Consider the following 24413-nt stretch of genomic DNA (forward strand, 5'->3'; position numbering starts at 1 on the left):
AAAACATTTTTATAAGTATTATGGGAAGGTTCGCAAAAATAGAAATGTTCGACATTTGGGGCGGATTATCCTTTTGGGCCAATCCATGGACATAGTCTCTGCTCCACCGTCCCAATAACAAATGGCCTATCCCTACAAATAATGGCAACTGTCCGAACTGTCAGGTGGATGCACATCAATCATATGGCAACAAACTACTTCAAAATTAATACACTTAGGAACACATTTAAACATGCTTTTTCAAGCCAAACATGAATTCCTAACACTCATCTAAAAACAGGCAGGGACAAAAATTATAAAGGGATAGGAAAACCTTGCAAGGAATTCCACATCAATTAAATGCTGATGTAGTATGTGTAAAACTGATTTAATGTCTAAAAAAAATGTTTCCTCAGAAAAGCTAGCGATGTGAAATTTGCAGCATTTTTCTGCCTAGGAAATCTATGTCTTAAGTCGATGTAAAATCAAACATGGATTATTAGATCTGAAAGAGTCAGACTTCAGAGCAGAAAACAAAATGCTGTTATTTTGGTGTAAAAGTTGAAGAGTGTAAAATAAATATTTACAACAGTAATACAAGATTTCAAAGATATGTCATCCAATTTTGAGAAAAAGAAAGAAAAAAACCATATGACAATAAAAATATTCTGTGCGTCTATTCTAAATGGCAGCAACTGGCATGTTGGCTGCATTGTGTAGCATATATGTATATGGAACAAGACATTCCAAAACTGTTTAAATGGCAAGCAAAGAACTGATGTTAATTTGGACTAGATCAAGTCATATTTGGGCAAAAATATTTGAATAAACTGCTACTTTTTGTACTGTTTTTCTTAAATGTTTAGCACACGCAAATGATTTCACACCATTGCAGCACTGTTGTTGAGAGACAGATGATTTTATTTGGACAGAGCATTGCCTTCGGAAACTACTCCATTAATTTGGTGGTAGGATGTAAAACTTATATCTGTACAGAAATGGTTGGTCAAGTCAGAAGCCCTAGAAAGAACAATTTATATTAAGGTTTCATAATCTTCAAATAATCTTTGCCCATAATATTGATTCAGTTTTCATAGAGTGAGTGAAAAAGAACTAAACAATATAATTGTTAACATGGTTAGATTTGTCCTGGAAACACACATTGAGTTTGTCAGAAAGAAAATGATTTTGCAAATAAAACAACAATGGTTTCATAACACCTTAATCTGAGCACAGAATTTGAAACCACACGAAACTGAAAATATGACCGATATATAACAAGTCAGAACCCAGTATCAGAAGGTGACATCTTTGCTAATTGAGTAACGTGACATAATCAATGTGTGTTTGTTTTAGTGGACAACATCATGTATGAGAGATATGTGTCTAACGAACATTCCTGACTTCAATGCGCAGAAGGTAACATATCAGTTGGTAACAGAATGTTAGTGTGGTAACAACAGGAATGGCGGCGACGGCCGGATGCTTGAAGCATGCTATCGGTGACTAGTGACAAGAATCAACAAGGTTGAAGTATGAAAATGGACGATGTGGAGATGGTGACACCATCTCAAACAAACCCTCACATGCTTTCTGCATAGACTGTTCAGTGGAAACATGGCTGTAGCTGGTGTCTGCTGCTTTGTATTTGACCCTAAACTTTAACATTGGGGCTGCAACAAGACTCCTTCACTTTCAAGCTTAATTTCAAATAGTGAATAATAATTCATAATGACAGCATTAAATATATTGCTCAAAAGAAGTTACAGAACACCCGATTCTGTCATATTACTATAGTTAATCTATCCTGGTATAACTATAGTTATAACATATAATTAGGTGTTCTGTTACTTCTCTTGAGTAGTATAGATCAACAAAAATACTAAAATCAGGGGCGGGGATGGGGGCAGGGGAGCTAACACATTTATGACTGTGATGCCGCAAGGGTGTGGACAGACCATAGCCCATCACTGGAATGAATCGGATATTCAGCATGCAGATCCTGGCTCATGTAAGGGATGCAACTCTGCATACAGTATTACAGCTTCTTCTTCTTTAGACCACTGCATCATCTACGTCACTTTATCTCAGAATAGCTAAACTGGGTATTGTGTCAGCAATATGGCTGCTATTTACCCAAATCCTGGAACCCTGGAACCTACATAAGGACAGGACATTAGCAATTATTTGTTTCAGTTCTGATAATATTCAATAGAAATGTTCAGTATCAAAGCAAAACATGAATTAGTTGCCTTAGAGTTGGAGTACACAAGGGTTTTATTTCAAGAATCCTTCCTGGAGTGGGGTTATTGGTATCTATGAGTTATCTGCAGTGTTAGGCCCCACACTTGGACATCATGGGCTTTATCTAGACTCACCAAAACTAGGTAGATGAAAGTGTTAGACTTATCTGAATACTATATAGTCAAACTGGTAGTACATATTCAAAATTCTAAAGGTGACCTATGGCAAGAAAAGAGACCCAAAGAGTTCTACAGGGCATCCTGGCAATGTTCACCATCCTCAAGTCAATTTTTCTGATAATCAGAGTCTTCAGTGTATAGCATACTTAGATACATATATTCTATGGAGAATATACACAATATATCTAAGTGAGTAGATGGAGTGAATGTTTAATGTCCAGTCAGCAATATTCCAGCCATGTCACAACGACCTGTAACTTTCTAACCTGTGCCAGGCAAACCAGTGATTGATAGAATGTACTATGGTCCACACCATCAGGGTCACTGACACGGGTCACCAAGCCTGACCACCTAATGCAATGAAGTTGCCTTTCATGACAAGCATCGGTTGCTGGAGATCTATTCCCGCTGATTAGAAGTTTTGTCTGTTTGTTTTTTAAACCCACCTTCAGCAATAATCCCACAATATGACGGCAGCCTGTAAATAGCTGTGTCTAGACCAGATAATCCAGTGATTGACATTAAGAACAACGATCCACGCCTTAGTTACGATGACACACCATCAACTAAGTCCCTGAGTCTGACCACCTGATCCATGTGGTTTGCCTCTTGAGACCAGTATAGGTTGCTGGGGCCTGCTCTAACTGGAAATCCCCACCGGCTGGTTGGAATCAAAGACAAACCAGTGATTGACAGTATGAGCAATGACCCACACATACTTTCAGCCCGTTCCACAGTGGGGATCTTAGCACTTATGTAATCGTAACTCCATACTTTAACATAGACTTGCGATCATCGTAGCACTAAGGTGATCGTAACTCCCATACTTTAACATAGACTTACTATCATCGATCATCGTAGCACCAAAGTGATCGTAACTCCCATACTTTGACATAGACTTACGATCCTTGTAGCACTAAGGTGATCGTAACTCCCATACTTTGACATACACTTACGATCCTTGTAGCACTAAGGTGATCGTAACTCCCATACTTTGACATAGACTTACGATCCTTGTAGCACTAAGGTGATCGTAACTCCCATACTTTAACATAGACTTATGATCATTGATCATCGTAGCACTAAGGTCATTTTGTGGAACGAGGTCCTGGTCCCTGAGCCTGATCTCCAGGTCCTCCTAGTAGCGAGTTCTTACAACATGCATGAGGTACAGGGGACCTATTTTAACCTGAAATCCCCACAGGGAAGTGCTCTGTGTCTACAACACGACTACATACGCTAGGTGTTGCTACGGCTATGTACCACTGTCTATGCAGAAAGCTGAGAGTGAATGGTGATGCACCACCAAACATCAGAACTATCAAGGTGACTACGTGTGAAGTATTTCCACTTCTGGATCCACACGTGCTGGCGGGAAATTCATCGTAACTGTGGTTTGTCTACATGCACAAGTGAAAATAGTGAACTTTCTTTGTGCAAAACATAACCATCATCATCATAACAATGACCGATATCATGCTATGTGAAGTGATTAATTGCAAATATCTTAAAACATAACATCCTCTGTCAAATATCATGGAAAAAATTATTCTGTAGACTATAAAAATCAGATTCTCATGATAAATCCTGACGATCCTGACATAGTCCGACTTGACACTAATGCCAACCTTGATGTTCAAGCCCATGTTTCATGACGCCAACCTGTTTAACATTCGGGAGTTGCAGCAAAATTAACATGTCATTTCCAACTTCCATATATTCCAAACTTCTTTTCATTTCATGTTCTACATATTTTCTGAATGGAAATGACATGGAAATTTTTACAAACCTGTAGAGGTTATGAATTCTCTGATGAAATCCTCCTTGGGGCACTTATTGCATTTTCCTTGCTCAAGAAAATCTACATGACATAGTTGTAACCATTTTCCTTAATAAAAAATGTTACCACACAAAAAACTTCGTTTTTGTATGATATACGACCACCCTTACGGGGCCTCACCACCAACGGCGCCTCACGCCAGGGGGAGCAACTCTCACCCAAATCACTTTCCATATGTCAAATGCTGACGGAATGTGGGGAGGTGGGTGGCCGTGCCCCAAGGAGGATTTCATCAGAGAATTCATAACCTCTACAGGTTTGTAAAATTCTCTTTCTGATTAAATCCTCCTTGGGGCACTTATTGCATCAGGACAGACTCCCAAAGATAATCTAGGAAGTGGCATCCGTCAGCAACAGGCGTAAATAAATACATCGTATTTGATTATTCAACAGAATAAAATATTGAGTTCAATAAATGGAACCAACCTTATCGTGAGGCACCACCGTCGAAAGGCGGGGGCTAGAGACAGGGCGTGGTCGACCATATATTATGATAAAGCCTGTTTTCGCGGCTTGTCATAAGTTGAGAACTCGAAACACCTCCCACCCCCACACTTTTTTTGAACAAGTGATATAGGGGCATAGATCACGAGAGACCATAACCAGCGCTGAGCTAGTCCAGAGAGTCCCCGAGGATCGAAGGAGCGCGTGCGCAAAATACGAGTATTATCGAGTAGTAAGGACTGATATTTATCGACCGCAGAAGATAAAATCCGGACCATTACCGAGCAGTATAACCGGAGGACTGTCTAAAATCTCGAATGCTCAATTGGCTAGAGATTAGAACTTTGCCCCGTTCGGAGAACTGACTGACCAAACCGAGTACGCTCGCTTGACTGTTTGTCGAGTTGGTAAGGTTTGATGAATCGTGCTCGGCTGGCTCCAAATAGCCGCGGAGCAGATCTGCTCAATGTGCAGAGCCGCGGCGTACGCTTTTGACGCAGCCACTGCTCTAACCTAATGAGCCTTCAACCTGGTAGGGGGGTCCCTGCCTGTAAGCGTATACGCTGTACAAATGGTTGAAACTATCCACCTCGAGATAGATTGTTTACTCGCAGGTGAGCCAACCTTCCTACCGCCGTAACAGCAAAATAGTTGGTTATCCTTACGGACACCAATATTTCTGCTGATATAGGCCATGAGAGTCGTGCGGACATCCAAGACATGAGCATGTCTTGCAGTGGTCCCCGACGCGGAAGGCTGTGAAAGAGCAGGTAGCTCAATAGGAGCCGTTCACGTGGAAGCGTGTGCGACCCTTTGACAGTAAGAGTCCGGTAGTCGAAAACTGACTCTGTCCCGGTGATATTTATCGACCGCATGGAAGACAGTTATTTCGGGATCGGCTGACATAACACGAATGTCGCCTACCCGTCTGCCGGACGTTACCACCACAAGGAACGCCGTCTCCCAGCTCAACAGCTGAAGAGAGAGAGACGACAGATCCCGAAAGGAAGGACCGGACAGCCAATCGAGAATGATTGACAAGTCCCAAGGGGGACTGATCCGCCGGACTGGCGGTCGGATCCTGTCCACACCTGCTAAAAAGCGCTGCACTAATGGGTGTGCACCCAGAAGTGCCCCGTCGACAGTGACGTGAAAAGCTGCGATAGCTGTAGAGTAACCCCGGACTGTTGATGCGGCCAGGCCGTCATCTAGTCGCGACTGGAGAAACTCAATCACGGATACGAGATCTGCAGAAAAAAAAAACAAAAGATCTGCAATCCCTCTATCGACACACCAGGGCGCATAGCAGGCCTATCTATCGTACTGAACGTTTGTCGAATCTCTCCGCGAAGCCAGTATTGTGTCTGCAACTCGTGCAGGAATACCGCTCTTCTGGAGGCGATTCCTGACAGTGGCTAAGCCACCCATTGAATCCTTGGATTCGGGTGGAGGGCCCCGTTCTGGGATAGGAGGTCCGGTCATAAAGGTAATATAACAGGAGGCTGAGACAGAAACCTGAGTATTACTTGAAACCCACTCTGCGCCGACTAAAGAGGTGCCAGGAGCACAATTAGTCGCGCAGGCTGAGTGCTTAGCTGAGACAGGACCTTGGAAATCAGAGGTACTGGGGGGAATGCCCACAGAATTCTGTCCGTCCAATCTAGCTGGAAGGCGTCCGGTGCCACCGACCTCGGGTCGTGGACTCGGGAGCAGAACGTTGGTGTCTGGTGATTCATCACAGACGCAAACAGATCCACCTGTAACGGCCTGTATAACAGGGAGAAAATCCCGAATATCCCCGGGTCGAGCCTCCACTCGTGAGGAGCGAGGATCCGGCGAGACAGAGCGTCCGTACGGACGTTGTCCACCCCCGGGAGATAAACAGGTAGCACCCTGATATCGTGAGAGTCGCACTATAGTAGGAACTGCCACGTCTTTCGTCGAAGCGACGGAGACGCCGTTCCCCCCTGCTTCCGGATGTAAGTCATCGCCGTTTGGTTGCCCATCTCTAGACGAACCACTTGGCCACGAAGCAGACCCGGGAAGCGTTGGAACACCAACCTGACCGCTCTCAGTTCTAGCACATTGATATGCAGTTTGATCTCCTGCTGGGACCATAGTCCCGAGGCAGTGTGATCATTCAGAACGCCTCCCCAGCCGGAGAGTGACGCGTCTGTTTGAACTGTGAGAGACGGAACGGGAGTGTCGAGGGGGAGCCCCCGGGACAGATTCCCGACCTCGGTCCACCACTGGAGGTGTGTAATGAGCCAATACGGAGTCTCGAGCACAGTCTCGAGATCTTCCGAGTTCGCCCAAATTCGACAGAGTGCTTGTTGAATGGGACTCATTCTCAAGCGCCCCGCCAGACCAAATCCACTGTCGCCGCCATGTTGTCCAGTAACTGGAGCTATGTACGAGCAGTGTGACTTGCGCTTAAGGGACTTGATATCTTGTGACAGAGATACACGTCCTCTCACCGTGTTGAAATTAGCCACTAGGAAGACTAGATTCTGAGTGGGGCTCAGATCTGACTTCTTGAGACTGACCATCCACCCTAGCGTGATCAGAATATCTATCACTTGTTGTGTAGCTATCTGACTCAGGGATTGCGATAGAGCTCTTAGTAACCAGTCGTCGAGGTACGGATGGCAGAACCGACCTTTTGACCTGGCCACTTGGGCGGGACTCAACATCAGCTTGGTGAACACCCTCGGGGCCGTGAAGATCCCGAATGGTAGAACCCTGAACTGATAACACCTCCCGTCGAAAGAAAACCTCAGGTATTTCTTGAACTCGGGGTGTATTGGTATGTGGAGATAGGCGTACTTAAGTCTATTGACGTTAGCCATTCTCCTGTCTCGACAGGTGAGATCACTGTTTGGTGACTAGGAAACAAGTCGAGTAGAAGCCCTCGCTTTCCTGTCCCTCGGGACCCGGTTCGATCGCAGCTTTCATAAGTGCGTCGACCTCGGCACGGAGGAATTCCGCCTTCTCTCGGGTAGCAGGCACCGGAGTGTGCTTTATCCCGGAGAAGGGGAGGGGCGGATGATGTTTCCACCGAGGCAAATGGCCATCCCTTAAAATGGACGGGGTCCGGGGATTGTGATGTAACTGTCTCCGATTCCTTCAGGAATAGAGCCAGTCGGCCGCCTACGGGGACATCCGGCTGGAGGCAGTGAACCCCGGCTGTCGGCAGTTCGATAACTTGCGACTGTGGGTTCACCCGGGGCTCTTCGGGCGCTAATGGGAACCCATCGTTCCCAGCCCCGCGAATAAGCTGTTGGTCTCGACCAGCTGCCTTGCCCCGGCCCGTGCCTCTCTTGCTCCTCCCGGCGCCCTTATACCTGAAGGAAGCGGCGGCTTCCAAGCAGGTGTGGACGTCTGACCCGTGCGTTAGCGTAGGGGGGGGACAATTGGAGAGGCCCGCTTACGCGGTTTTAACGCTTGGTACCTCCAACATGGCCTCATGAGTCTTTGATGGAAGTATACCATTGAGCGGCCTCTCGGACCACCTGCTGAGCCCCAGGGAAGAGGGTGGCACCCTCTTATACGGCAAAGCAAGTAAGTCTTGGCATGTGTAAGTCGAGTATTTAGATACCGACATCCACCGCCTGCGCATGCCCATAACAGCGCACATCATCTGCGAGGCACAGCTACGAATAGCGTCCCGCGTAAGATAACTGAACTTCCGTTAGTTGCGCGGCCAACTCCGAAGAGTCGACCGGCCCCTCTCCCGCTAACTCCCTCTGTACAGCCGACAGATACGCGGAGTGTACGGACACACGGAGCTGTTGGCATGCATTATGATATTGCTCCTCGAAGCATATGTAAGCAGCCTTCAACTCCGCACCGCACGCGGGAAAGGGGGGGGCAACAGCCGGCCCTGCTTGACCTTAGTCAAGTTGGGTGTCTCCGACTCTGGCATGGGCGCAGCCACCTGAGGCAGTACCTGGACAATCCTGTCCCGCACGTGCCTCTGCACCCGGCCCCGGTGCCGAGTCCCGGTGCCGAGGTGCCGGAGGTTCAAGGGAACCCACCTGGCACCGGGCTAGGTATCCACTAGTGGAAGCCTCGGCCTCGGAAGAGGCGTCTGGCTCCGCTAGGGAAAGTTGTGCGTCGGTAGTGCACGGGCCGAGCCGGCGCCCGCCACCACTACGCTGGGGATCGACCGCGAGCCAGAGCCGAAGCTGGGTCTCGGATCGTCCCCGAGACAAAGGGAACCAACCTTGCTCCGGGGCAGGTATCCACTAGTGGAAGCCTCGGCCTCGGAAGAGGCGTCTGGCTCCGCTAGGGAAAATTGTGCGTCGGTGGTGCACGGGCCGGCGCCCGCCACCACTACGCTTGGGAGCGACCTCGAGCCGGAGCCGAAGCTCGGTCTCGGATCGTCCCCGAGACAAAGGGAACCCCCCTGGCTCCGGGCTACGAATCCACTAGTGAAAGCCTCGGCCTCGGAAGAGGCGTCTGGCTCCGCTAGGGAAAGTTGTGCGTCGGTAGTGCACGGGCCGGCGCCCGCCACCCCTCCGCTGGGGAGCGACCTCGAGCCGGAGCCGAAGCCCGGTCTCGGATCGTCCCCGAGATCAAGTGGCCTGCCTCGGCCGACGCCGGGCATAACACAGATCTCGAAGCCGCGTCCGGCGCCGACAACGGGGAAGGCTCAGCCCGTAGCTCCTCCGGAGCCGAGACTTCACCTCCTCCATCATCGACGCCATCGGCGACTTAAGTAACGCAGAACAGTCTGCCAAAGACAGTGCAGGAGAGGGTGCAGTGCTTACTACGGGGACCCTCCAGCCTTCTCCCCCGGCCCCCGGAGAGGGAGCGGGGGAGACAATCTCGGCAGCTTTTTTACCCTTTTTAGATGGGGAGGGGGGGGGGGGGGGGGGGATGTCTTAGTAGATCTGATATCTACCCCCGCCTTTATAGACCTCTTTAAAGTGGAACAAGTCAACTTGTCTCTTTTGGGGGGTAAAGGCAATGTCCTCCGCCAGACATATCAGGCAGCGTTCGTGCCTGTCTTAGAACAACCCGTACACAGTTTGAAGGTCTTTGTAAACAAGACCGTAATTTCTGAGGTGGGCGGGAAGGGTATTAACGTGTATCAGTGCGATATAAAGATCGGAAAAATACGTGCATAAATTGTGAAACTAGAAGCAAAGGCGTAATGTAGAATGCGATTTGTAACGCGATACTAATAGCCAATGTCGTAGTTTAACTATAACACCAAAGGGGCGTGTTACGCGCTAAGGTGAAAAAACCCGTAAAAAAAGGTAAGTGTAGTTTATAAATTAACACACCACCTTGGGTTTTGTAAAGGAAAAAATTGTAGTCCAATGCTGTATGATATAACAAAACCCCAAGCCGTTTCTTAATGGCCTTGGTGTTACATGTATCAGCCCGTGGGACTACAATATGGACGCCATTACGGCCATTTGAATTCAAAGGTGCCGTGCACGTGGCGTCAATTACAACTCTATAACTTCACAATGCGAGGTATTACGCCTTTGCAATGAAAGAAATGTACCATACATACAGTTTGGTCAGCCATGGTTCTTGTCGAACGATAGATTTCTCTTATTTTGTCTTGTGTGAAAAATCAACACGTCTGTCTCTTACAGATGACATAAGGAAAGTGATTTGGGTGAGAGTTGCTCCCCCTGGCGTGAGGCGCCGTTGGTGGTGAGGCCCCGTAAGGGTGGTCGTATATCATACAAAAACGAAGTTTTTTGTGTGGTAACATTTTTTATTAAGGAAAATGGTTACAACTATGTCATGTAGATTTTCTTGAGCAAGGAAAATGCAATAAGTGCCCCAAGGAGGATTTAATCAGAAAGAGAATTGTAGCCCCTAAAACAACAAAATGTCTTGAATTTAACAAACTTACGTTGACATCTTCCCCGAGTCCATTCTCCTCTCCTTCCTAATAGCATCATCAATGTTGGTGTCATTAATGATGTAACTTGGTGTTACTATTATCCAATAACCCAAACACTGCCCAATACTCCGTGATTTTAGATTTGCAGAGGAAACCAGTGAATGAGTGTGTTTGGTTTTACGCCGCTACTAGCAATATCCCAGCTACATCACGGCATGGACACCAGATAGGCTTTTCACACATTGTACCCATGTAGGGAACTGAACCTGGGCCTTCAGCGAACACTTTAACCACAGGGCTACACCACCGCCCAAACCAGTTTGTGAACAAGGTGTTAGGGAACAAAATCTGGCAATATTTGTATTATTTGATAGAGATTATGATGAAAAAATCACCAGTTTTAGTTGCAAAATATTTCTGGAATCAAATATATGATATATATGAAAAAGTAATAATATAAACAACATTAAACTTTTCTGCTTGATCTTGTGTTTCTGTACAGAAATGAACAACGTTGAATTTCTTGGAATTATTTTGATATAATACACAACAACCTTGACCCACTGTGCATGTACATAAATTACCACCATATCCGCCGTATTAAGCAATCTGCACCAATATGAACCCTAAGACCAACGTCTAAACCAATTCGCTACTAAGAGCCAACATTTATGACAGTAGGTATTTGCTCGTGTATAGTGCAGAATTTTCACAGAAAACATCAGTGTAGAAGGGGAATATAATTGCCTCGTAACTATAATCACACAAGTTTTGGTTTCATCGATGCTTGAACTAAGTTTGTTCACTACCGATCCATCTCCGACAACAAATTGAACTTGTAGTGTTTAGTTTTAATAAGTGCCTCCATTATCAATTTTCTAAGCAACATTGTGCTTATTATGGCGAATACGGTACGAAAAATCCCATTTTCCAGCTATGAATGTACTGGTAATAATCCACTACAAAGTCTGAGTACAAGTGTGTTTGAACACAGTACATTAAATCCCATCTTCCAGCTACAGAGTAATAGTCGACTACACTGTCTGAGTACAAGTGTGTATGAACACAGTACATTAAATCCCATCTTCCAGCTATAGAGTAATAGTCGACTACACGGTCTGAGTACAAGTGTGTATGAACACAGTACATTAAATCCCATCTTCCAGCTATAGAGTAATAGTTGACTACATGGTCTGAGAACAAGTGTGTATGAACACAGTACATTAAATCCCATCTTCCAGCTATAGAGTAATAGTCGACTACACGGTCTGAGTACAAGTGTGTATGGTTCATGCAGCATGAGAGGTGCATGACGGGGTACCCACCTCTCCGGCCAGCTGGTAGTGCTGCTTCCTCAGATCCCCTAGCTTCCTCCGCTCCTGCTCCAGCATCGTCTCCAGCTCAATCACACGCACCTGGGAACAGGGGAGAATATAGGGTGACACAGTGACAACATGTGACAAGAGTCATTAGGAGATGACATGTCTCACCGGACTGGCGCAATTCGGAAAATGGAGTTTGGCTACTGATACCGTTGGATACCTTCTGTTCAGAGAAGAAAAAAAAATGCAGTTCAGTATTTTTCAATATCCCAACGGTTTTGGAGTCCAGCTCCAGAAACAAGCACGACCCTCATAGTCAGTAAATTCCAACTTGTCGTCTTGAAAACATGAAAAAATAAATAAACAAACATCCCAAATCATCAAAAGGTACTAGGTAACGACTAGATTGATCTGCATAGCTTGTTTCACCCAGAAATACTCAACGGTTTCAAATTCTGCTCCAGAAAGGAGCACTAGTCTCATTTTCAGTAATGGTCCAACTTGTCTTCATGAAAAAAATATCCCAAAATAAAAATATCCTAAATCATCTAAAGGCACTAGACTGACATTTATAACAAGTTTCAACAAGGAATATTCAGAAGTTTAGGAGTTCTGCTCTGGAAACGGAAAATAGATGCCTGATGGACGAACGGACATGCTGATTGCTATATGCCCTGTTTTGCAAACTGGGGAGATAATAATGGGTGAGAGAGAGAAAGTGTTAGATTTAATGCTGCTTAGATCAGTATTCCAGTTACATCGCGACGTGTCATGTGATAAGATTTGGTGAGATCATACAGTGTGACACATGGTGAACTGACAAAACAGTGAGACATGGCGAGAAATGATGAGACAACAGTGAAACAGGGACACACTTCATTAACACACAAGACAGTCGTCCCAGGAGCTGACAAGCACTTTCTCCAACCATGGTCAATACCACTAACCTGAGTCTGCATCTCCATCCTCTTTGTGTCATGGAGAGACAGCTGGGTGAAGTCCATCAGATCTGGAACAGTCACAATAGTAACATCAAGTTTTCATTGCCTCCTTACAGCCAGTAGCAAATGCTTATGAGTGAGTGAGTGAGTCAGGTTTGACCCCCCTTTATACATTATCCAGGGGTGGCCATATCCAACTGATCAGCAGCTCATTTCAGACAGGTGGCTTACCAGTATGTCAAATAGCTAGAATTGGATATAAAACAACTTGTCCCTCAGGATCTTCACCGGTCTCGACTAATGGACTAGAGGCAGTGTTTCAGTTACAGCACTGTATACCAGCTTATTGTGGGAAGAGAACCCGAAATGCTGTCTTAGGTCTAAGACGTTTACCACTTCGGTGAAATTCACAAGCATGAGTATGGTGCTTTACAAACCGAGAAACATAATCAGGGCAAACCAGGATTCAAACCCACAATCAAAGGTTCCTGGCACGCATAAGTGACGCAACTCTGCCCAGCAAATTGCAGAGTTTGTTTGTTGTTTAACGCCGCACTCAGCAATATTCCAACTATATGACAGCGGTCTGTAAAATAATCGAGTCTTGACCACACAATCCAGTGATTGCCATCATGAGCATCGATCCACGCAATATGGATCGATGACATGTATCAACCAAGTCAGCGAGCCTGACAACCCGATCCCGTTAGTTGCCTTTTACGACAAGCATAGTTGCTTTTTACAGCAAGTATGGGTTACTGAAGACCTATTCTACCCCGGAATCTTCACGAGTATCAAATTGCAGTGCCTTAGATGAGTGAGCCACCCCAGTTGCCAGCAAGTGCTTGAGACTGATTGTTTCAATGATAATTATAAGATGCTGATACATCATATAACAAGACAGCTGGTCAGCATGGGTTAGTGTCCAAAAGCATAATATGTATGTACATTTGTTGTTTAACACCACACTCAGCAATATTCCAGCTTTATGATGGCAGTCTGGAAATAATGGAGTCTGGACCAGACAATCCAGTTATTGACATCATGAGCATCGATCCAAGCAACTGGGAACCTGACCACCTGATCCCGTTAGTCGCCTCTTACGACAAGCATAGTCTCCTTTCATGGCAAGCATGGTTTGCTGAGGATCCATTCTACCCCGGATCTTCACGGGTCCACAAACATAATAATGTGAATGAATTTCTGTGTTGATTTTAGGTTAAACAATACAAACAATAACATAACCTTGTCATATTTGTTTTTACCCAACATACCGGAACACAGGAAAAATGGCAGAAATCTGACTCACTCTTATCCTCAACTATCTGTGAAGCAGTTTTGGCAGATGCTACAACATTTCCTGTGGCCTCGTTGACTTTCTTTGATGCTCGAGACAACTCGGACAACCCTTCACTCCCTCGATCAGCCTTGACCTTTGAGGCCACGGTAAGCTGTGCGGTGCTGGCTGCGATCTCCTGGGCACAGACCATCAGTTCCTCGAACTTGCCCTCGCCCTTCACCAACTTGTCTGCTGCCTCCCTGCAAACATCATCTACTCAGTGAACAATGACATTACACAGCAGACACGGAATATAGGCCTTGTCAAGTAGAATGGGCAAGAAAAAGCATTTCAGATCAATGAGTGATTGAGTGAGTTTGGCTTAATACCACTTTTAACAGTATTCCAGTTATATGACAGCATGTGCAAGGAAAGCCGTAAGTGATGCAGGTCTCAGATTTCTACCACTCTGGTAAATCCCACAAGCACAGGTATGGTACTGACGAACCTAGAAACATAATTGTGGCAAAGCGGGATTTGAACCCACAAATCCAAGGGATGTCACTCTGCACAGCAAATTGCAGCACCTCAGACGATCTTTCGAATGAGTGAGTGTGTTGGGTTTTGCACTGGTTCTAACAGTAGTTCAGTAAAAAAAAGGCCCAGGATTTGTATGTGCTGAAAGCCACAAGGATAGGTATGGTACTAACAAACCAAGGATCATAATCAGTTTTAGATTCAAACCCAGGTCCAGTTCAACCTGGCAGGGCAAAGGGACACAACTCTGCACCAAGCCATGTTTTTAAAGGAAAGCAACAAGTTATTGCAACAAGCAATGATCGGACCATATTATTATGACTCACTTTCAAAAAACCTTTATATTCCTTCAACAAACCTCCATATATCTTCAAGAAACCTCCAAATGATTTCAAGAACCCTTCATATTCCTTGAATAAACCCCCACATTCCTTCAAGAACCCTCCATATATCTTCAAGAATCCTACACATTCCTTCAAAAACTTTCCATATTCCTTCAACAAACCTCCATATTCCTCAACAGCTTCCTTATTTCTACAACAACCCTCCATATACCTTCCAGAACCCTCATTATTCCTTCAACAGACCTCCTAATTCCTTTAACAAATATCCATATTCCTTCAAGAACCTTCTATATTCCTTCAAACTTCCGAGCTTACTTGCATGGTTATCCTTCAACAAACCTCCACATTCCTTCAAGAGATCAAAGACTTAGGACAAGCACCTGTTTCTGTATGGCTTGTTTCAAAATACACCATTACTTACATGAGAGTGGAGGCACCAAAGCCCACAGCCTTGGCCGCAGATATTAACCCCTCTGTCCAGCGGTGATGCTTCTTGTAAAAATCTTTGGCTGTGGATGTCCCCTGGAACAGTCAGAATGACACATGGAGGTACTGTGGCAGCACTAATGAAAGAGTCATGGATGGCACAAAGTGTCGCAGGATACAGACGATGACCATTTTGGTAAAACCCAAAAGCAGCTTCAGACAAAGTGAGGATCATAACTGAGTTGATTCAGATTTGAACTCAAGACCAGCGAACGCAGAGTGACAACATTTCACTGACATCATAGTGTGTCAGCTTCATATCGATTGAGTGAGTGAGTTGTGTTTAACACCACCCTTAACAGCATTCCAGTTATATCAAAGTGTGTCAGCTAAAGGTGGGAGGAAAGCTCGAAGTGATCCAGGACTTTACCACTTTGGTGAAACCTAGAGCACGGGTATAGTGCTGACAAACCTAGAAACATAATCGGAGCCAACGGGATTCGAACCCAAATACATAGGTTTCTGGCATGCCCAAGGGACGCAACTCTGCACAATGAATAGGACACCTCAGACCTATGGGCCACCCCTGCCCCCAGTTCATATCAAAGGAACACACAAAGTGATACAGGACAGCCAACAACCGCAAAGTTATACTTCAGATAAGCTCATAATTTGGTGGAAATGGGGTGTGAACTAACAACCAGTGGATTCTGGCCCCTCAGGTATGCCTTGAACTGTTTGCCCACCGGTGGCCGGTAATTATGATAATATTTTTCAGCCATCACAAAGGTGTACCATATGTATCCTTGACATTAACGTTACTGAGGACATCAGCCCATGCTGGTCACATCAGAATCATTCTTCAAAGGTGTTCAACTGTCTTCACACAACTTTTCAAACACTGAATTCCCCATTTTTCTCCTCACACCACAATGACTATGCAACGATAACAACTTCACCCTGCACTGCTGATTACGCACCCTGCCCTGGAGTACAATCTGCTTCTGCACATCCCTGGATTTCTCTATTAGCACCTTGATGGCCTGTAAACACGAGAAAAGTTAAAGTGAGTCAGAAAACAACAAAACACATCAATGTTTAGGCTACCTGTTTCATCAACATAAACCAGAGTTTAACTGGAATACTAACACATGAGAGAGAAAAGACTTTATATAATGCCACTACAGGCTCATCCATGTTATAGAAATATCAACCTGAAACAGGATTTATTGTGACAATAATCATATGACCTGTCTGTCTGTTAATCTACATTTGGCTATCGAACAGCCATCATGTGGTGATGGAACTGGAATTAAAGCAGGCCACTACATATATATGTTCCATGGACATGAAACCAGTCAATGAATCATCAACGAAACAGTTTCATGGCACTAAATAGTCAGAGTGGTCTCCCCTTACTGACCTTCATGAGAGCTGTGCAGGCATCCAGGATTCTCTCGTTCACCTCCAGCTCTATACCCGTATTGTCCTCCCTCGTCTTCTGCAGCATCTCCTGTGAAACAAAACCAGTGCTGGTTCAGCCTGACATCGAGCACCCATCTCCAAACTCTACTTCAACAACATGATGGCGTTTTGCTGGACCAGACAATCCAGTGATTGATACTGGGAGCCGTGATCCACATCTTCATGTTGTGTCAGTTGTTTAATGCTGTACTCAGCAATATTTCAGCCCTATGAACAACAGAGTCTGGACCAGACAATCCAGTGATTGATACTGGGAGCAGTGATCCACATCTTCATGTTGTGTCTGTTGTTTAATGCTGTTCTCAGCAATATTTCAGCCCTATGAACAACAGAATCTGGACCAGACAATCCAGTGATTCATATTATGAGTAACATCCCACATCGTTGGGGGTACAATGCCATACAATCAACCAATTCAATGAGTCCAACCACTTGATCCAATTTCATCCAAGCAAAAGTTGCTGGGGAGCAAATTCAAACCCCTGAATCCGGGTAATCAAGCAACGAGACCAGTTTCATACACTGTACCTATGAAGGGCACTGAACAAAGACATGCTGAGCAAGCACTTTAACAACTGGGCTACTACTCTACAGCCCCAAGGAGATAAAACTCCTCCTTGAAGGTTCTTCCCTGGTTCTACCCAGTTTGTGTCCTCTGTAAGTGCGACTAACCTCTATCTTCTTGGCTGCCTCTTCAATGGCTTTGGTTGTTGAGGACATCTCCTTGTCGACAAGGTCCCCGATCTCCTCAGCTTTCACGTCCTCCATCTTGGGGACCAGGTCCTCTGCCAGCTTCATGACGTATTGCACTTTCTGGATGCAGTCATCCACCTCAGATGTTGTGTTGCCACCTGCAAGAAAAGGGCATCACAACTTTATGGAACAAGTTATTGTGAGCGATTCTTATTTCACTTTCAGCAATATTCAGCAACATTCAAATGGCATGTAAATAATAACAATAATAATCCAGCTATATCAAATGACCTGTTATCAGCACTGTCCAACAAGTTAAAAGGCATACCACAATTAACTAGATAAATAAATATATATATACACCTTTGCTGTCAACATCTGCAGGCATTGCTCAACAACACACTTTTCCATATATTTGAAAACAGTTATACTAACAAGCATTGGCATGATTCTTAACAGATATATTAATGATAAGTATTGTAATGTAGCACATGGTAAACATATCTCCTCCAATCTCATTATCAACATTTTTGGGAAGGTGTGTCCAATAAAAAAAAGGAAAAAAGGAAAGAAAACGTCCGGCTAAGACAGCAATATTCAGTGTTGGCTGCAGGTGTCCACTCTGCACTGTACATCTGAGACAAGGTAGCAGTCAGCAGTTACCCACAGCCTACCTTTGCCAACAGCATCCAGCAGTGACACCCCGGAACTCCCCGTGTCTCGACAAGCATTGGCCAGTTCCTCCCCTGGCTCTATCTGTGCGGAGTGGGACGTAGCGAACCCATGCACGATACAGTCACTCATTCGATGTGAAAACATGCTGATTGTCCCAATCAATATATCTAAATCTGAAACACACACAGGTAAAGTTTCACACTAAGAACTACAACACAATCTCAAAATCAGCCATTTCTACATATTGGACAAATAAGGCTAAAAACAAAATCGTCTTAGTTCTCAGGCACTGCTGCATCATTACAAAAAAAACCATCAAAACTCTTCAAGCCTGTGTATAAGACGACCCCCCTTGAAAGCCCCTAGGTACGAAAAACTTGCCTTATACACAGCGATATACAGATTTGGATTCTTACTAGTTTGTACAACCCCAAAACAACCAAAAACACCCACCCGCAAGATATTTTCAAAAGCAATTGCCTGAGAACCAATTCTTTTATTTCTTTACGCCTTAAAGTGGGAGTTTGGTTTAATGCCACTTTGAACAGTATTCCAGTCATATCATGGCGTGTCAGCTTGACGTGGGAAGAAAGTCTAAAGTGATGCAGGTCTATGACGTTTACCACTTTGGTGAAACCTACAGGTATGGTGCTGACAAATCTGGAAATAATCAGGGTAAACTGGTAATGGAATTCTGGCGTGCCCAAGGGGCGCAACTCTGCACACCAAGTTGTGGTGACATAGACGACTGGGCCATTATTAACGGTATGAAAGTATTGGGTGATCTTAACTTCTTTCTAGTATTATATATATTTTGTGAGTTTATATTATGAGGATACTAACTGTAGACCTATCTTACAAGGTGTTGTACAAGGCATCCTACAAGGTATAATTTCAGGTGTTACTTCCAAGGCTGTGATGACTGATGGACACCTCACCTTTCTTTTCACCAGTGTATGCACCATGACTCTGTCGTAGCTTCGTCAGACTCTCCAACACAGGCTCTGCTCTCATCAGTAAGTATTCTGAAAAAAGGAGTGTCATATGTCAAACTGGAGCACTAAACCAAGAAATAGATGCCATGCGCACCTTTCATTACATAACAAATCAAACTGTTTTTACATTTTTAAGCAGAAACTGTAAGTTCTTAATTTCAGAGAATACAAAGATTCTGTATCACTTTCTTGTCACTGTATAATCATTCCAAAATTCATAGTCATCCATTAAGTCAAAATTGAAACAAAAATAATTCTTCACCTTATTAGATGACTGCTTGTGTGTCACGTATCTAGGATAACCAGTGGTTGACATTATGAGCCCCAGTATCAGGGAATGGTGACACACAATCAGCTAATCACACATTACTACCCACTATACTATAACTATCCTATAACTGCCCTATATAACCCGCCCCTAGGGTGTATGAGCCTACCTGCTGTACATGTGACGGTTGTGTGTGTCGGGTTCTCATTCTGCTCCAGAGCATCCTGTATTATAGCCTTTCCTTCGGACACGCCTCTCTCTGCAATACAAACACATCTTAGCCCTCCTCACTGAACAGGAACACTTCTGTCAGAACATACAAACATTATCAGTGTTCTGAAGGAACTGAGACACATAGTATGTAATGTGTGACAGTTGATGTTACTCTTAAGATTGGAACACCCATATCCAACATACAACATTCCATTGATGTCTCACCTTAATGATGAAGTCCAAGCCTGTTGCAAAAAGTGAACTTAGTGCTAAGGTGATCTTAACTTAAACAGGCTTACAATAGCCGTAGCTTAGCGCTAAGGTGATCCTAAATTGAACAGGCTTACAATAGTTGTAGCTAAGTGCTAAGGTGATCTTAACTTGAACAGGCTTACAATAGTCGTAGCTAAGTGCTAAGGTGATCTTAACTTGAACAGGCTTACAATAGCCGTAGCTTAGTGCTAAGGTGATCTTAACTTGAACAGGCTTACAATAGTCGTAGCTAAGTGCTAAGGTGATCTTAATTTGAACAGGCTTACAATAGCCATAGCTTAGTGCTAAGGTGATCTTAACTTGAACAGGCTTACAATAGTCGTAGCTTAGTGCTAAGGTGATCTTAACTTGAACAGGCTTACAATAGCCGTAGCTTAGCGCTAAGGTGATCCTAAATTGAACAGGCTTACAATAGTCTTAGCTTAGTGCTTGACATTGAATTTGACAGGAATATACCCCAGGTAGTGTTATAATCAATTCTGAGTTTTATGAAACAGGGTCTTCGGTTTATTTTAAAATCATCCTGTCACCTTGTTTCCATTTGATGTGATGGGAGTCCATGTTATGTTATGCCACAATCATCCATGTTTCAGCTGTATCACAGTGCCATGTAAATAACTGTTTCCTGACCAGGCAAACCAGTGGTTGACAGCATGAGCAACAATCCATGTTGTCGGGGTGTATCACATACATTTTGGTAGGTTACACATTGTAACCTCAAGATCCTTGTTTGAGTAAGCTCGACCTTCAAGCAGGATGGAGACTGTTTGCACAGCATCAATTTGACCACCAAGTCAAGTCAAACCTTCCCCATCACCAAGTACCACAAACATACAATGGATACCCTTACCTAACAGTTTCTTGTGCAGGTCATCAATTTGACCACCAAGGCGACTTTCACTGTCCTGCTTGTCTGTCTTCAGCTGATCCAGTTGTTTCTGAAGCTCATCCAGCTTCTCGGTCAGAGATTCCTCTTTCGAGGCCTTCTCAGCCAGAGTTTGGTCTAACTGCCCCTGCAGTTGTGACACCTGTTCACTCAGTCTCTTCTCACTCTCCTCCCTCTCCTTCTGTGTGGTGGACAAGGATGCCTGCAGCGAGGACAGCTGACCACACAGCTCCTGCTCTCGCTGGTCGCCCCCTTGCTGCACTTCGGACAGGCGGGATTCAAGGGAGGCAACTGATGTTTGACTTTCCTCTAACTGAGATTCTAGAGTAGATTTGCTGTCCTCTAAATTTTTTACTTTACAGTCAAGGTCCTAAAATGGAAAAAAATTAAGATAAAAAAAGTTCCATGACGTTTATACTTCATGTGACCTTTGGGTAACTGTTTCAGTTAATGGAACCACTATCACATGACAATACCTCCATAAATGCATTCTGAAGTGTAGGGACACTCTAGGCTTTGATACAATGGAGACTATCCCAAATGCATTATTCGTTTGTTTGTTGTTTACAACCACACACTCAGCAATATTCCAGCCATATGGTGGCCTGTAAATAATCAAGTCCAGACCAGACAACTCAGTGATTGATATCACGAGCATCCATCCAAGCAATTGGTCTGACCACCTGATTCCATTAGTCGTGTACTTCCAACAAGCTTAGTCGCCTCTTACGACAAGCTTGGGTTGATGAAGACCTATTCTAAGCCCCAAGGCCCAAGATACTTATTTAATTATGCCATAATGATCTCAACTGTGCGCTTTGCACTCTAATACAAACAAATTCAACTATTTTTATTATTACTTTGTATCTTATTTTCATACATACTTTGTGAGGTGCACATGGATTGCTGGGAGATAATAATCAAGATTTAACCTTGCTGTTTGGTTACTTCCTGAGTGAGGCTGGCAGAGGAAGTGAAGGGGTGGTGATTGTATCACATTAAACAATATGTTCATAATTACAAAAGCATCCTTTCAAGATGCTCAGTGTTCAAGTCCATCAAAATCATTTATTCATTCTGAGTTTGTAGCAAGAAATCCTAAATAAACAACTAACATTTCATTCGTGGTTGGTATGTATCATCTTCAGTGAAACCTAATTAATGACGACGGTGCCATTCCTAGTGAAATCATCTGGTTTACCAAATATCCAGATTATCAAACCAAGGGTGGTAAGGAAAGTTGCTTATATAAAAGACGTTCCCAGATCATCTGGATGAGGAGGTTTCTAAAGGGTTAGGTTTTACTTTTGTTTGTTGTATAACGCTGCACTCAGCAATATTCCAGCTATATGACGCCGATCTGAAAAGAATCAAGTCCGGACCAGACTGTTCAGTGATTGACATCATGAGAATCGATCCACACAACTGGGATATGATGACATGCATCAACCAAGTCAGCGAGCCTGACCACTTGATCCAAAAGCTTGAGACCTATTCTGACCAGAAATCCACAGGGTTCAGACTAACAAGCTTTCAATGTAAAGGTATTCTTCCTTTGCTACATGTTCCCTATCTTACTACCAACGGCGTACATGTACAAAATATCAAATAACATATTGGTAAGATCTGTACACGTCAACAGTACGATCTTGACAAGCATACATATTCTCGTGGATATAGAAGCAGGGGTGGGTACAATGGGAATATTCAGGATACAAAGGCTGGATCGATTACAAATAGATATATGTACAGTACCATACCACTGATTCAACAGCAAGCTAGCATTACCTTGCTCTTCTGCCATCCCTCATAGAACTCATCCAAGCCGGCAGCCTGCCAATACATTAACCGACACCATCGTTATATTCAGACGAGCTGTGGAGACCTTATATGGCCACACAGGACATGCTGTTAGTACATGCTGACCATACATACCACAATGCTTTGTAGAGTAATCTCCCCTTAACACATGCTTGTTGACGAGAGTTGTCTCCCCTATGACGACTTGCAAGCAGACATGCTTATATGACAGTATGAAATCTTACCTCCTGGTGATAGAGTCCTTCATCCTTTAAGGGAGCTATTGTTCTAACCACAAGTGGGCCTTAATAGTAGATCATGAAATTGGAAATTCATAATATATTTTGGTTGCTTCGGGGCAGAGCCTATTCAATAGCATAACAAACTATCGGCAGCAGACTGTGACTGCTGACAATAGTCTTAAGCCCTAGTCTCGTAAAACTGTTTGTTATAGTAAGCTGAGAAAGTAATATATAATAATGATAATAAAATCCACTGAAAATGATGTTAAGAGCCATGCTAGGGCTTACAGACTAAATTGATTTTGGCACAGCTTGCTGTATAGATGGTACATTATTGACCCCATCAAAGAGAGTGAAAAGTATTTTGAAAAATAGACCATTGTGAGCAAATTCATTTAAAGAATTTGGTCGATATCAACAAAGAACGTCCATGTCTCTGCAGCATTTTCCGCATTTGAAGCTGACTGATCCAAAAACTTACCTTTAATAACCTGCATTACTTTCACCTTCAATACTGGACTGCGAAACAGAAAAAAAACACCCACACAAAGCACAAGACAAGAGCAGCATGCACATGTTCAAGCCAGGATCTGCTGTTGCCCAGTGACCTTGACCCTCACCTCTTTCTGCTGCTCCAGAACAGAACATTTACCAGTGACCTCAGCCAGCTGACCTGTGACCTCATCAGCACTTTTCTGCAGGTTATTGTGGATGACCTGCTTCTCGTCCTCAAGGCGCTGGAGGTCCATCTTTGCCTCCTGACATAACATCAACACAGGGCATGCACATCACAATAGGCAGGTCATGCAGAGACGGTTAGAGCTGACCTAGACAGCTGTCAGTCCTCATTCTGTCCTATGAGATAACACATCCCACTGATCACAGCAGGGTTTCAGGTTGGTTTGCCATCACAGAAAGTCTACTTGTTTAGGGACCTGTCATTTTTTGGGGAGTGGGTGGGTCAGAGAGAATCAGGGGTGGGTCACCAAAGAATATAGACTATGGGAAAGTTATAAAAACAAATACACATACTTGGTAAAGGTCTTGGAAAAAATGGACATCTTAAAATATAATATAACGTGCTTTGCATTTTGTCTTTTCAGGGTGAATCATGAAAAAGGACATGGGGAGGGTCATCCAAAAATATGACAAGCATTATTTTCAGTACATCAGTGCATCAAGACCTCTGATGAAATTTATGCTCTGTTTTAATTCAATCTGTCTCAAACGTATCAATGACAATAGTGACAAAGCAAATGGTAAATTGAAATGATTCTCATATACATAGCAGTGAAATGAATAAGATAATAAGAATGTAGACTGACAGATCTTGGCATAGGAATTGTTAATTTTCAAAAACAAACTAATCTAACAGTCATCAGTAAAGTACTGGTACAGCCTGAAAAACGCCCGAACTATTTCTCCATTTTTCAAGTTATAAATAACTGATGAAACTTTGCACTTGGTAAATCCAGTGCT

General features: G+C 44.0%; 1 protein-coding gene across 1 annotated transcript in view; it reads right to left on the reverse strand.

Annotated features, from left to right (window-relative positions):
- LOC139456535 (huntingtin-interacting protein 1-like) overlaps positions 1-24413 on the reverse strand; it is a 90237-nt gene that overhangs the window by 6147 nt on the left and 59677 nt on the right. The window contains exons 18-30 of the mRNA XM_071238304.1: positions 23555-23692; positions 20857-21262; positions 19690-19779; positions 19196-19282; positions 18257-18430; positions 17562-17740; positions 16828-16917; positions 16385-16447; positions 15400-15500; positions 14128-14357; positions 12825-12886; positions 11881-11970; positions 10565-10600 (exon numbers count right to left, since the gene is read on the reverse strand). Of these exons, the coding sequence (XP_071094405.1) occupies positions 10565-10600; positions 11881-11970; positions 12825-12886; positions 14128-14357; positions 15400-15500; positions 16385-16447; positions 16828-16917; positions 17562-17740; positions 18257-18430; positions 19196-19282; positions 19690-19779; positions 20857-21262; positions 23555-23692 (1746 nt within the window). The remainder of the gene's footprint in view (positions 1-10564; positions 10601-11880; positions 11971-12824; positions 12887-14127; positions 14358-15399; positions 15501-16384; positions 16448-16827; positions 16918-17561; positions 17741-18256; positions 18431-19195; positions 19283-19689; positions 19780-20856; positions 21263-23554; positions 23693-24413) is intronic.

This window comes from Haliotis cracherodii, unplaced genomic scaffold, assembly GCF_022045235.1.
Source record: "Haliotis cracherodii isolate W230 unplaced genomic scaffold, xgHalCrac1.p SCAF_11, whole genome shotgun sequence".
NCBI classification, from domain to species: Eukaryota; Metazoa; Mollusca; class Gastropoda; order Lepetellida; family Haliotidae; genus Haliotis; species Haliotis cracherodii.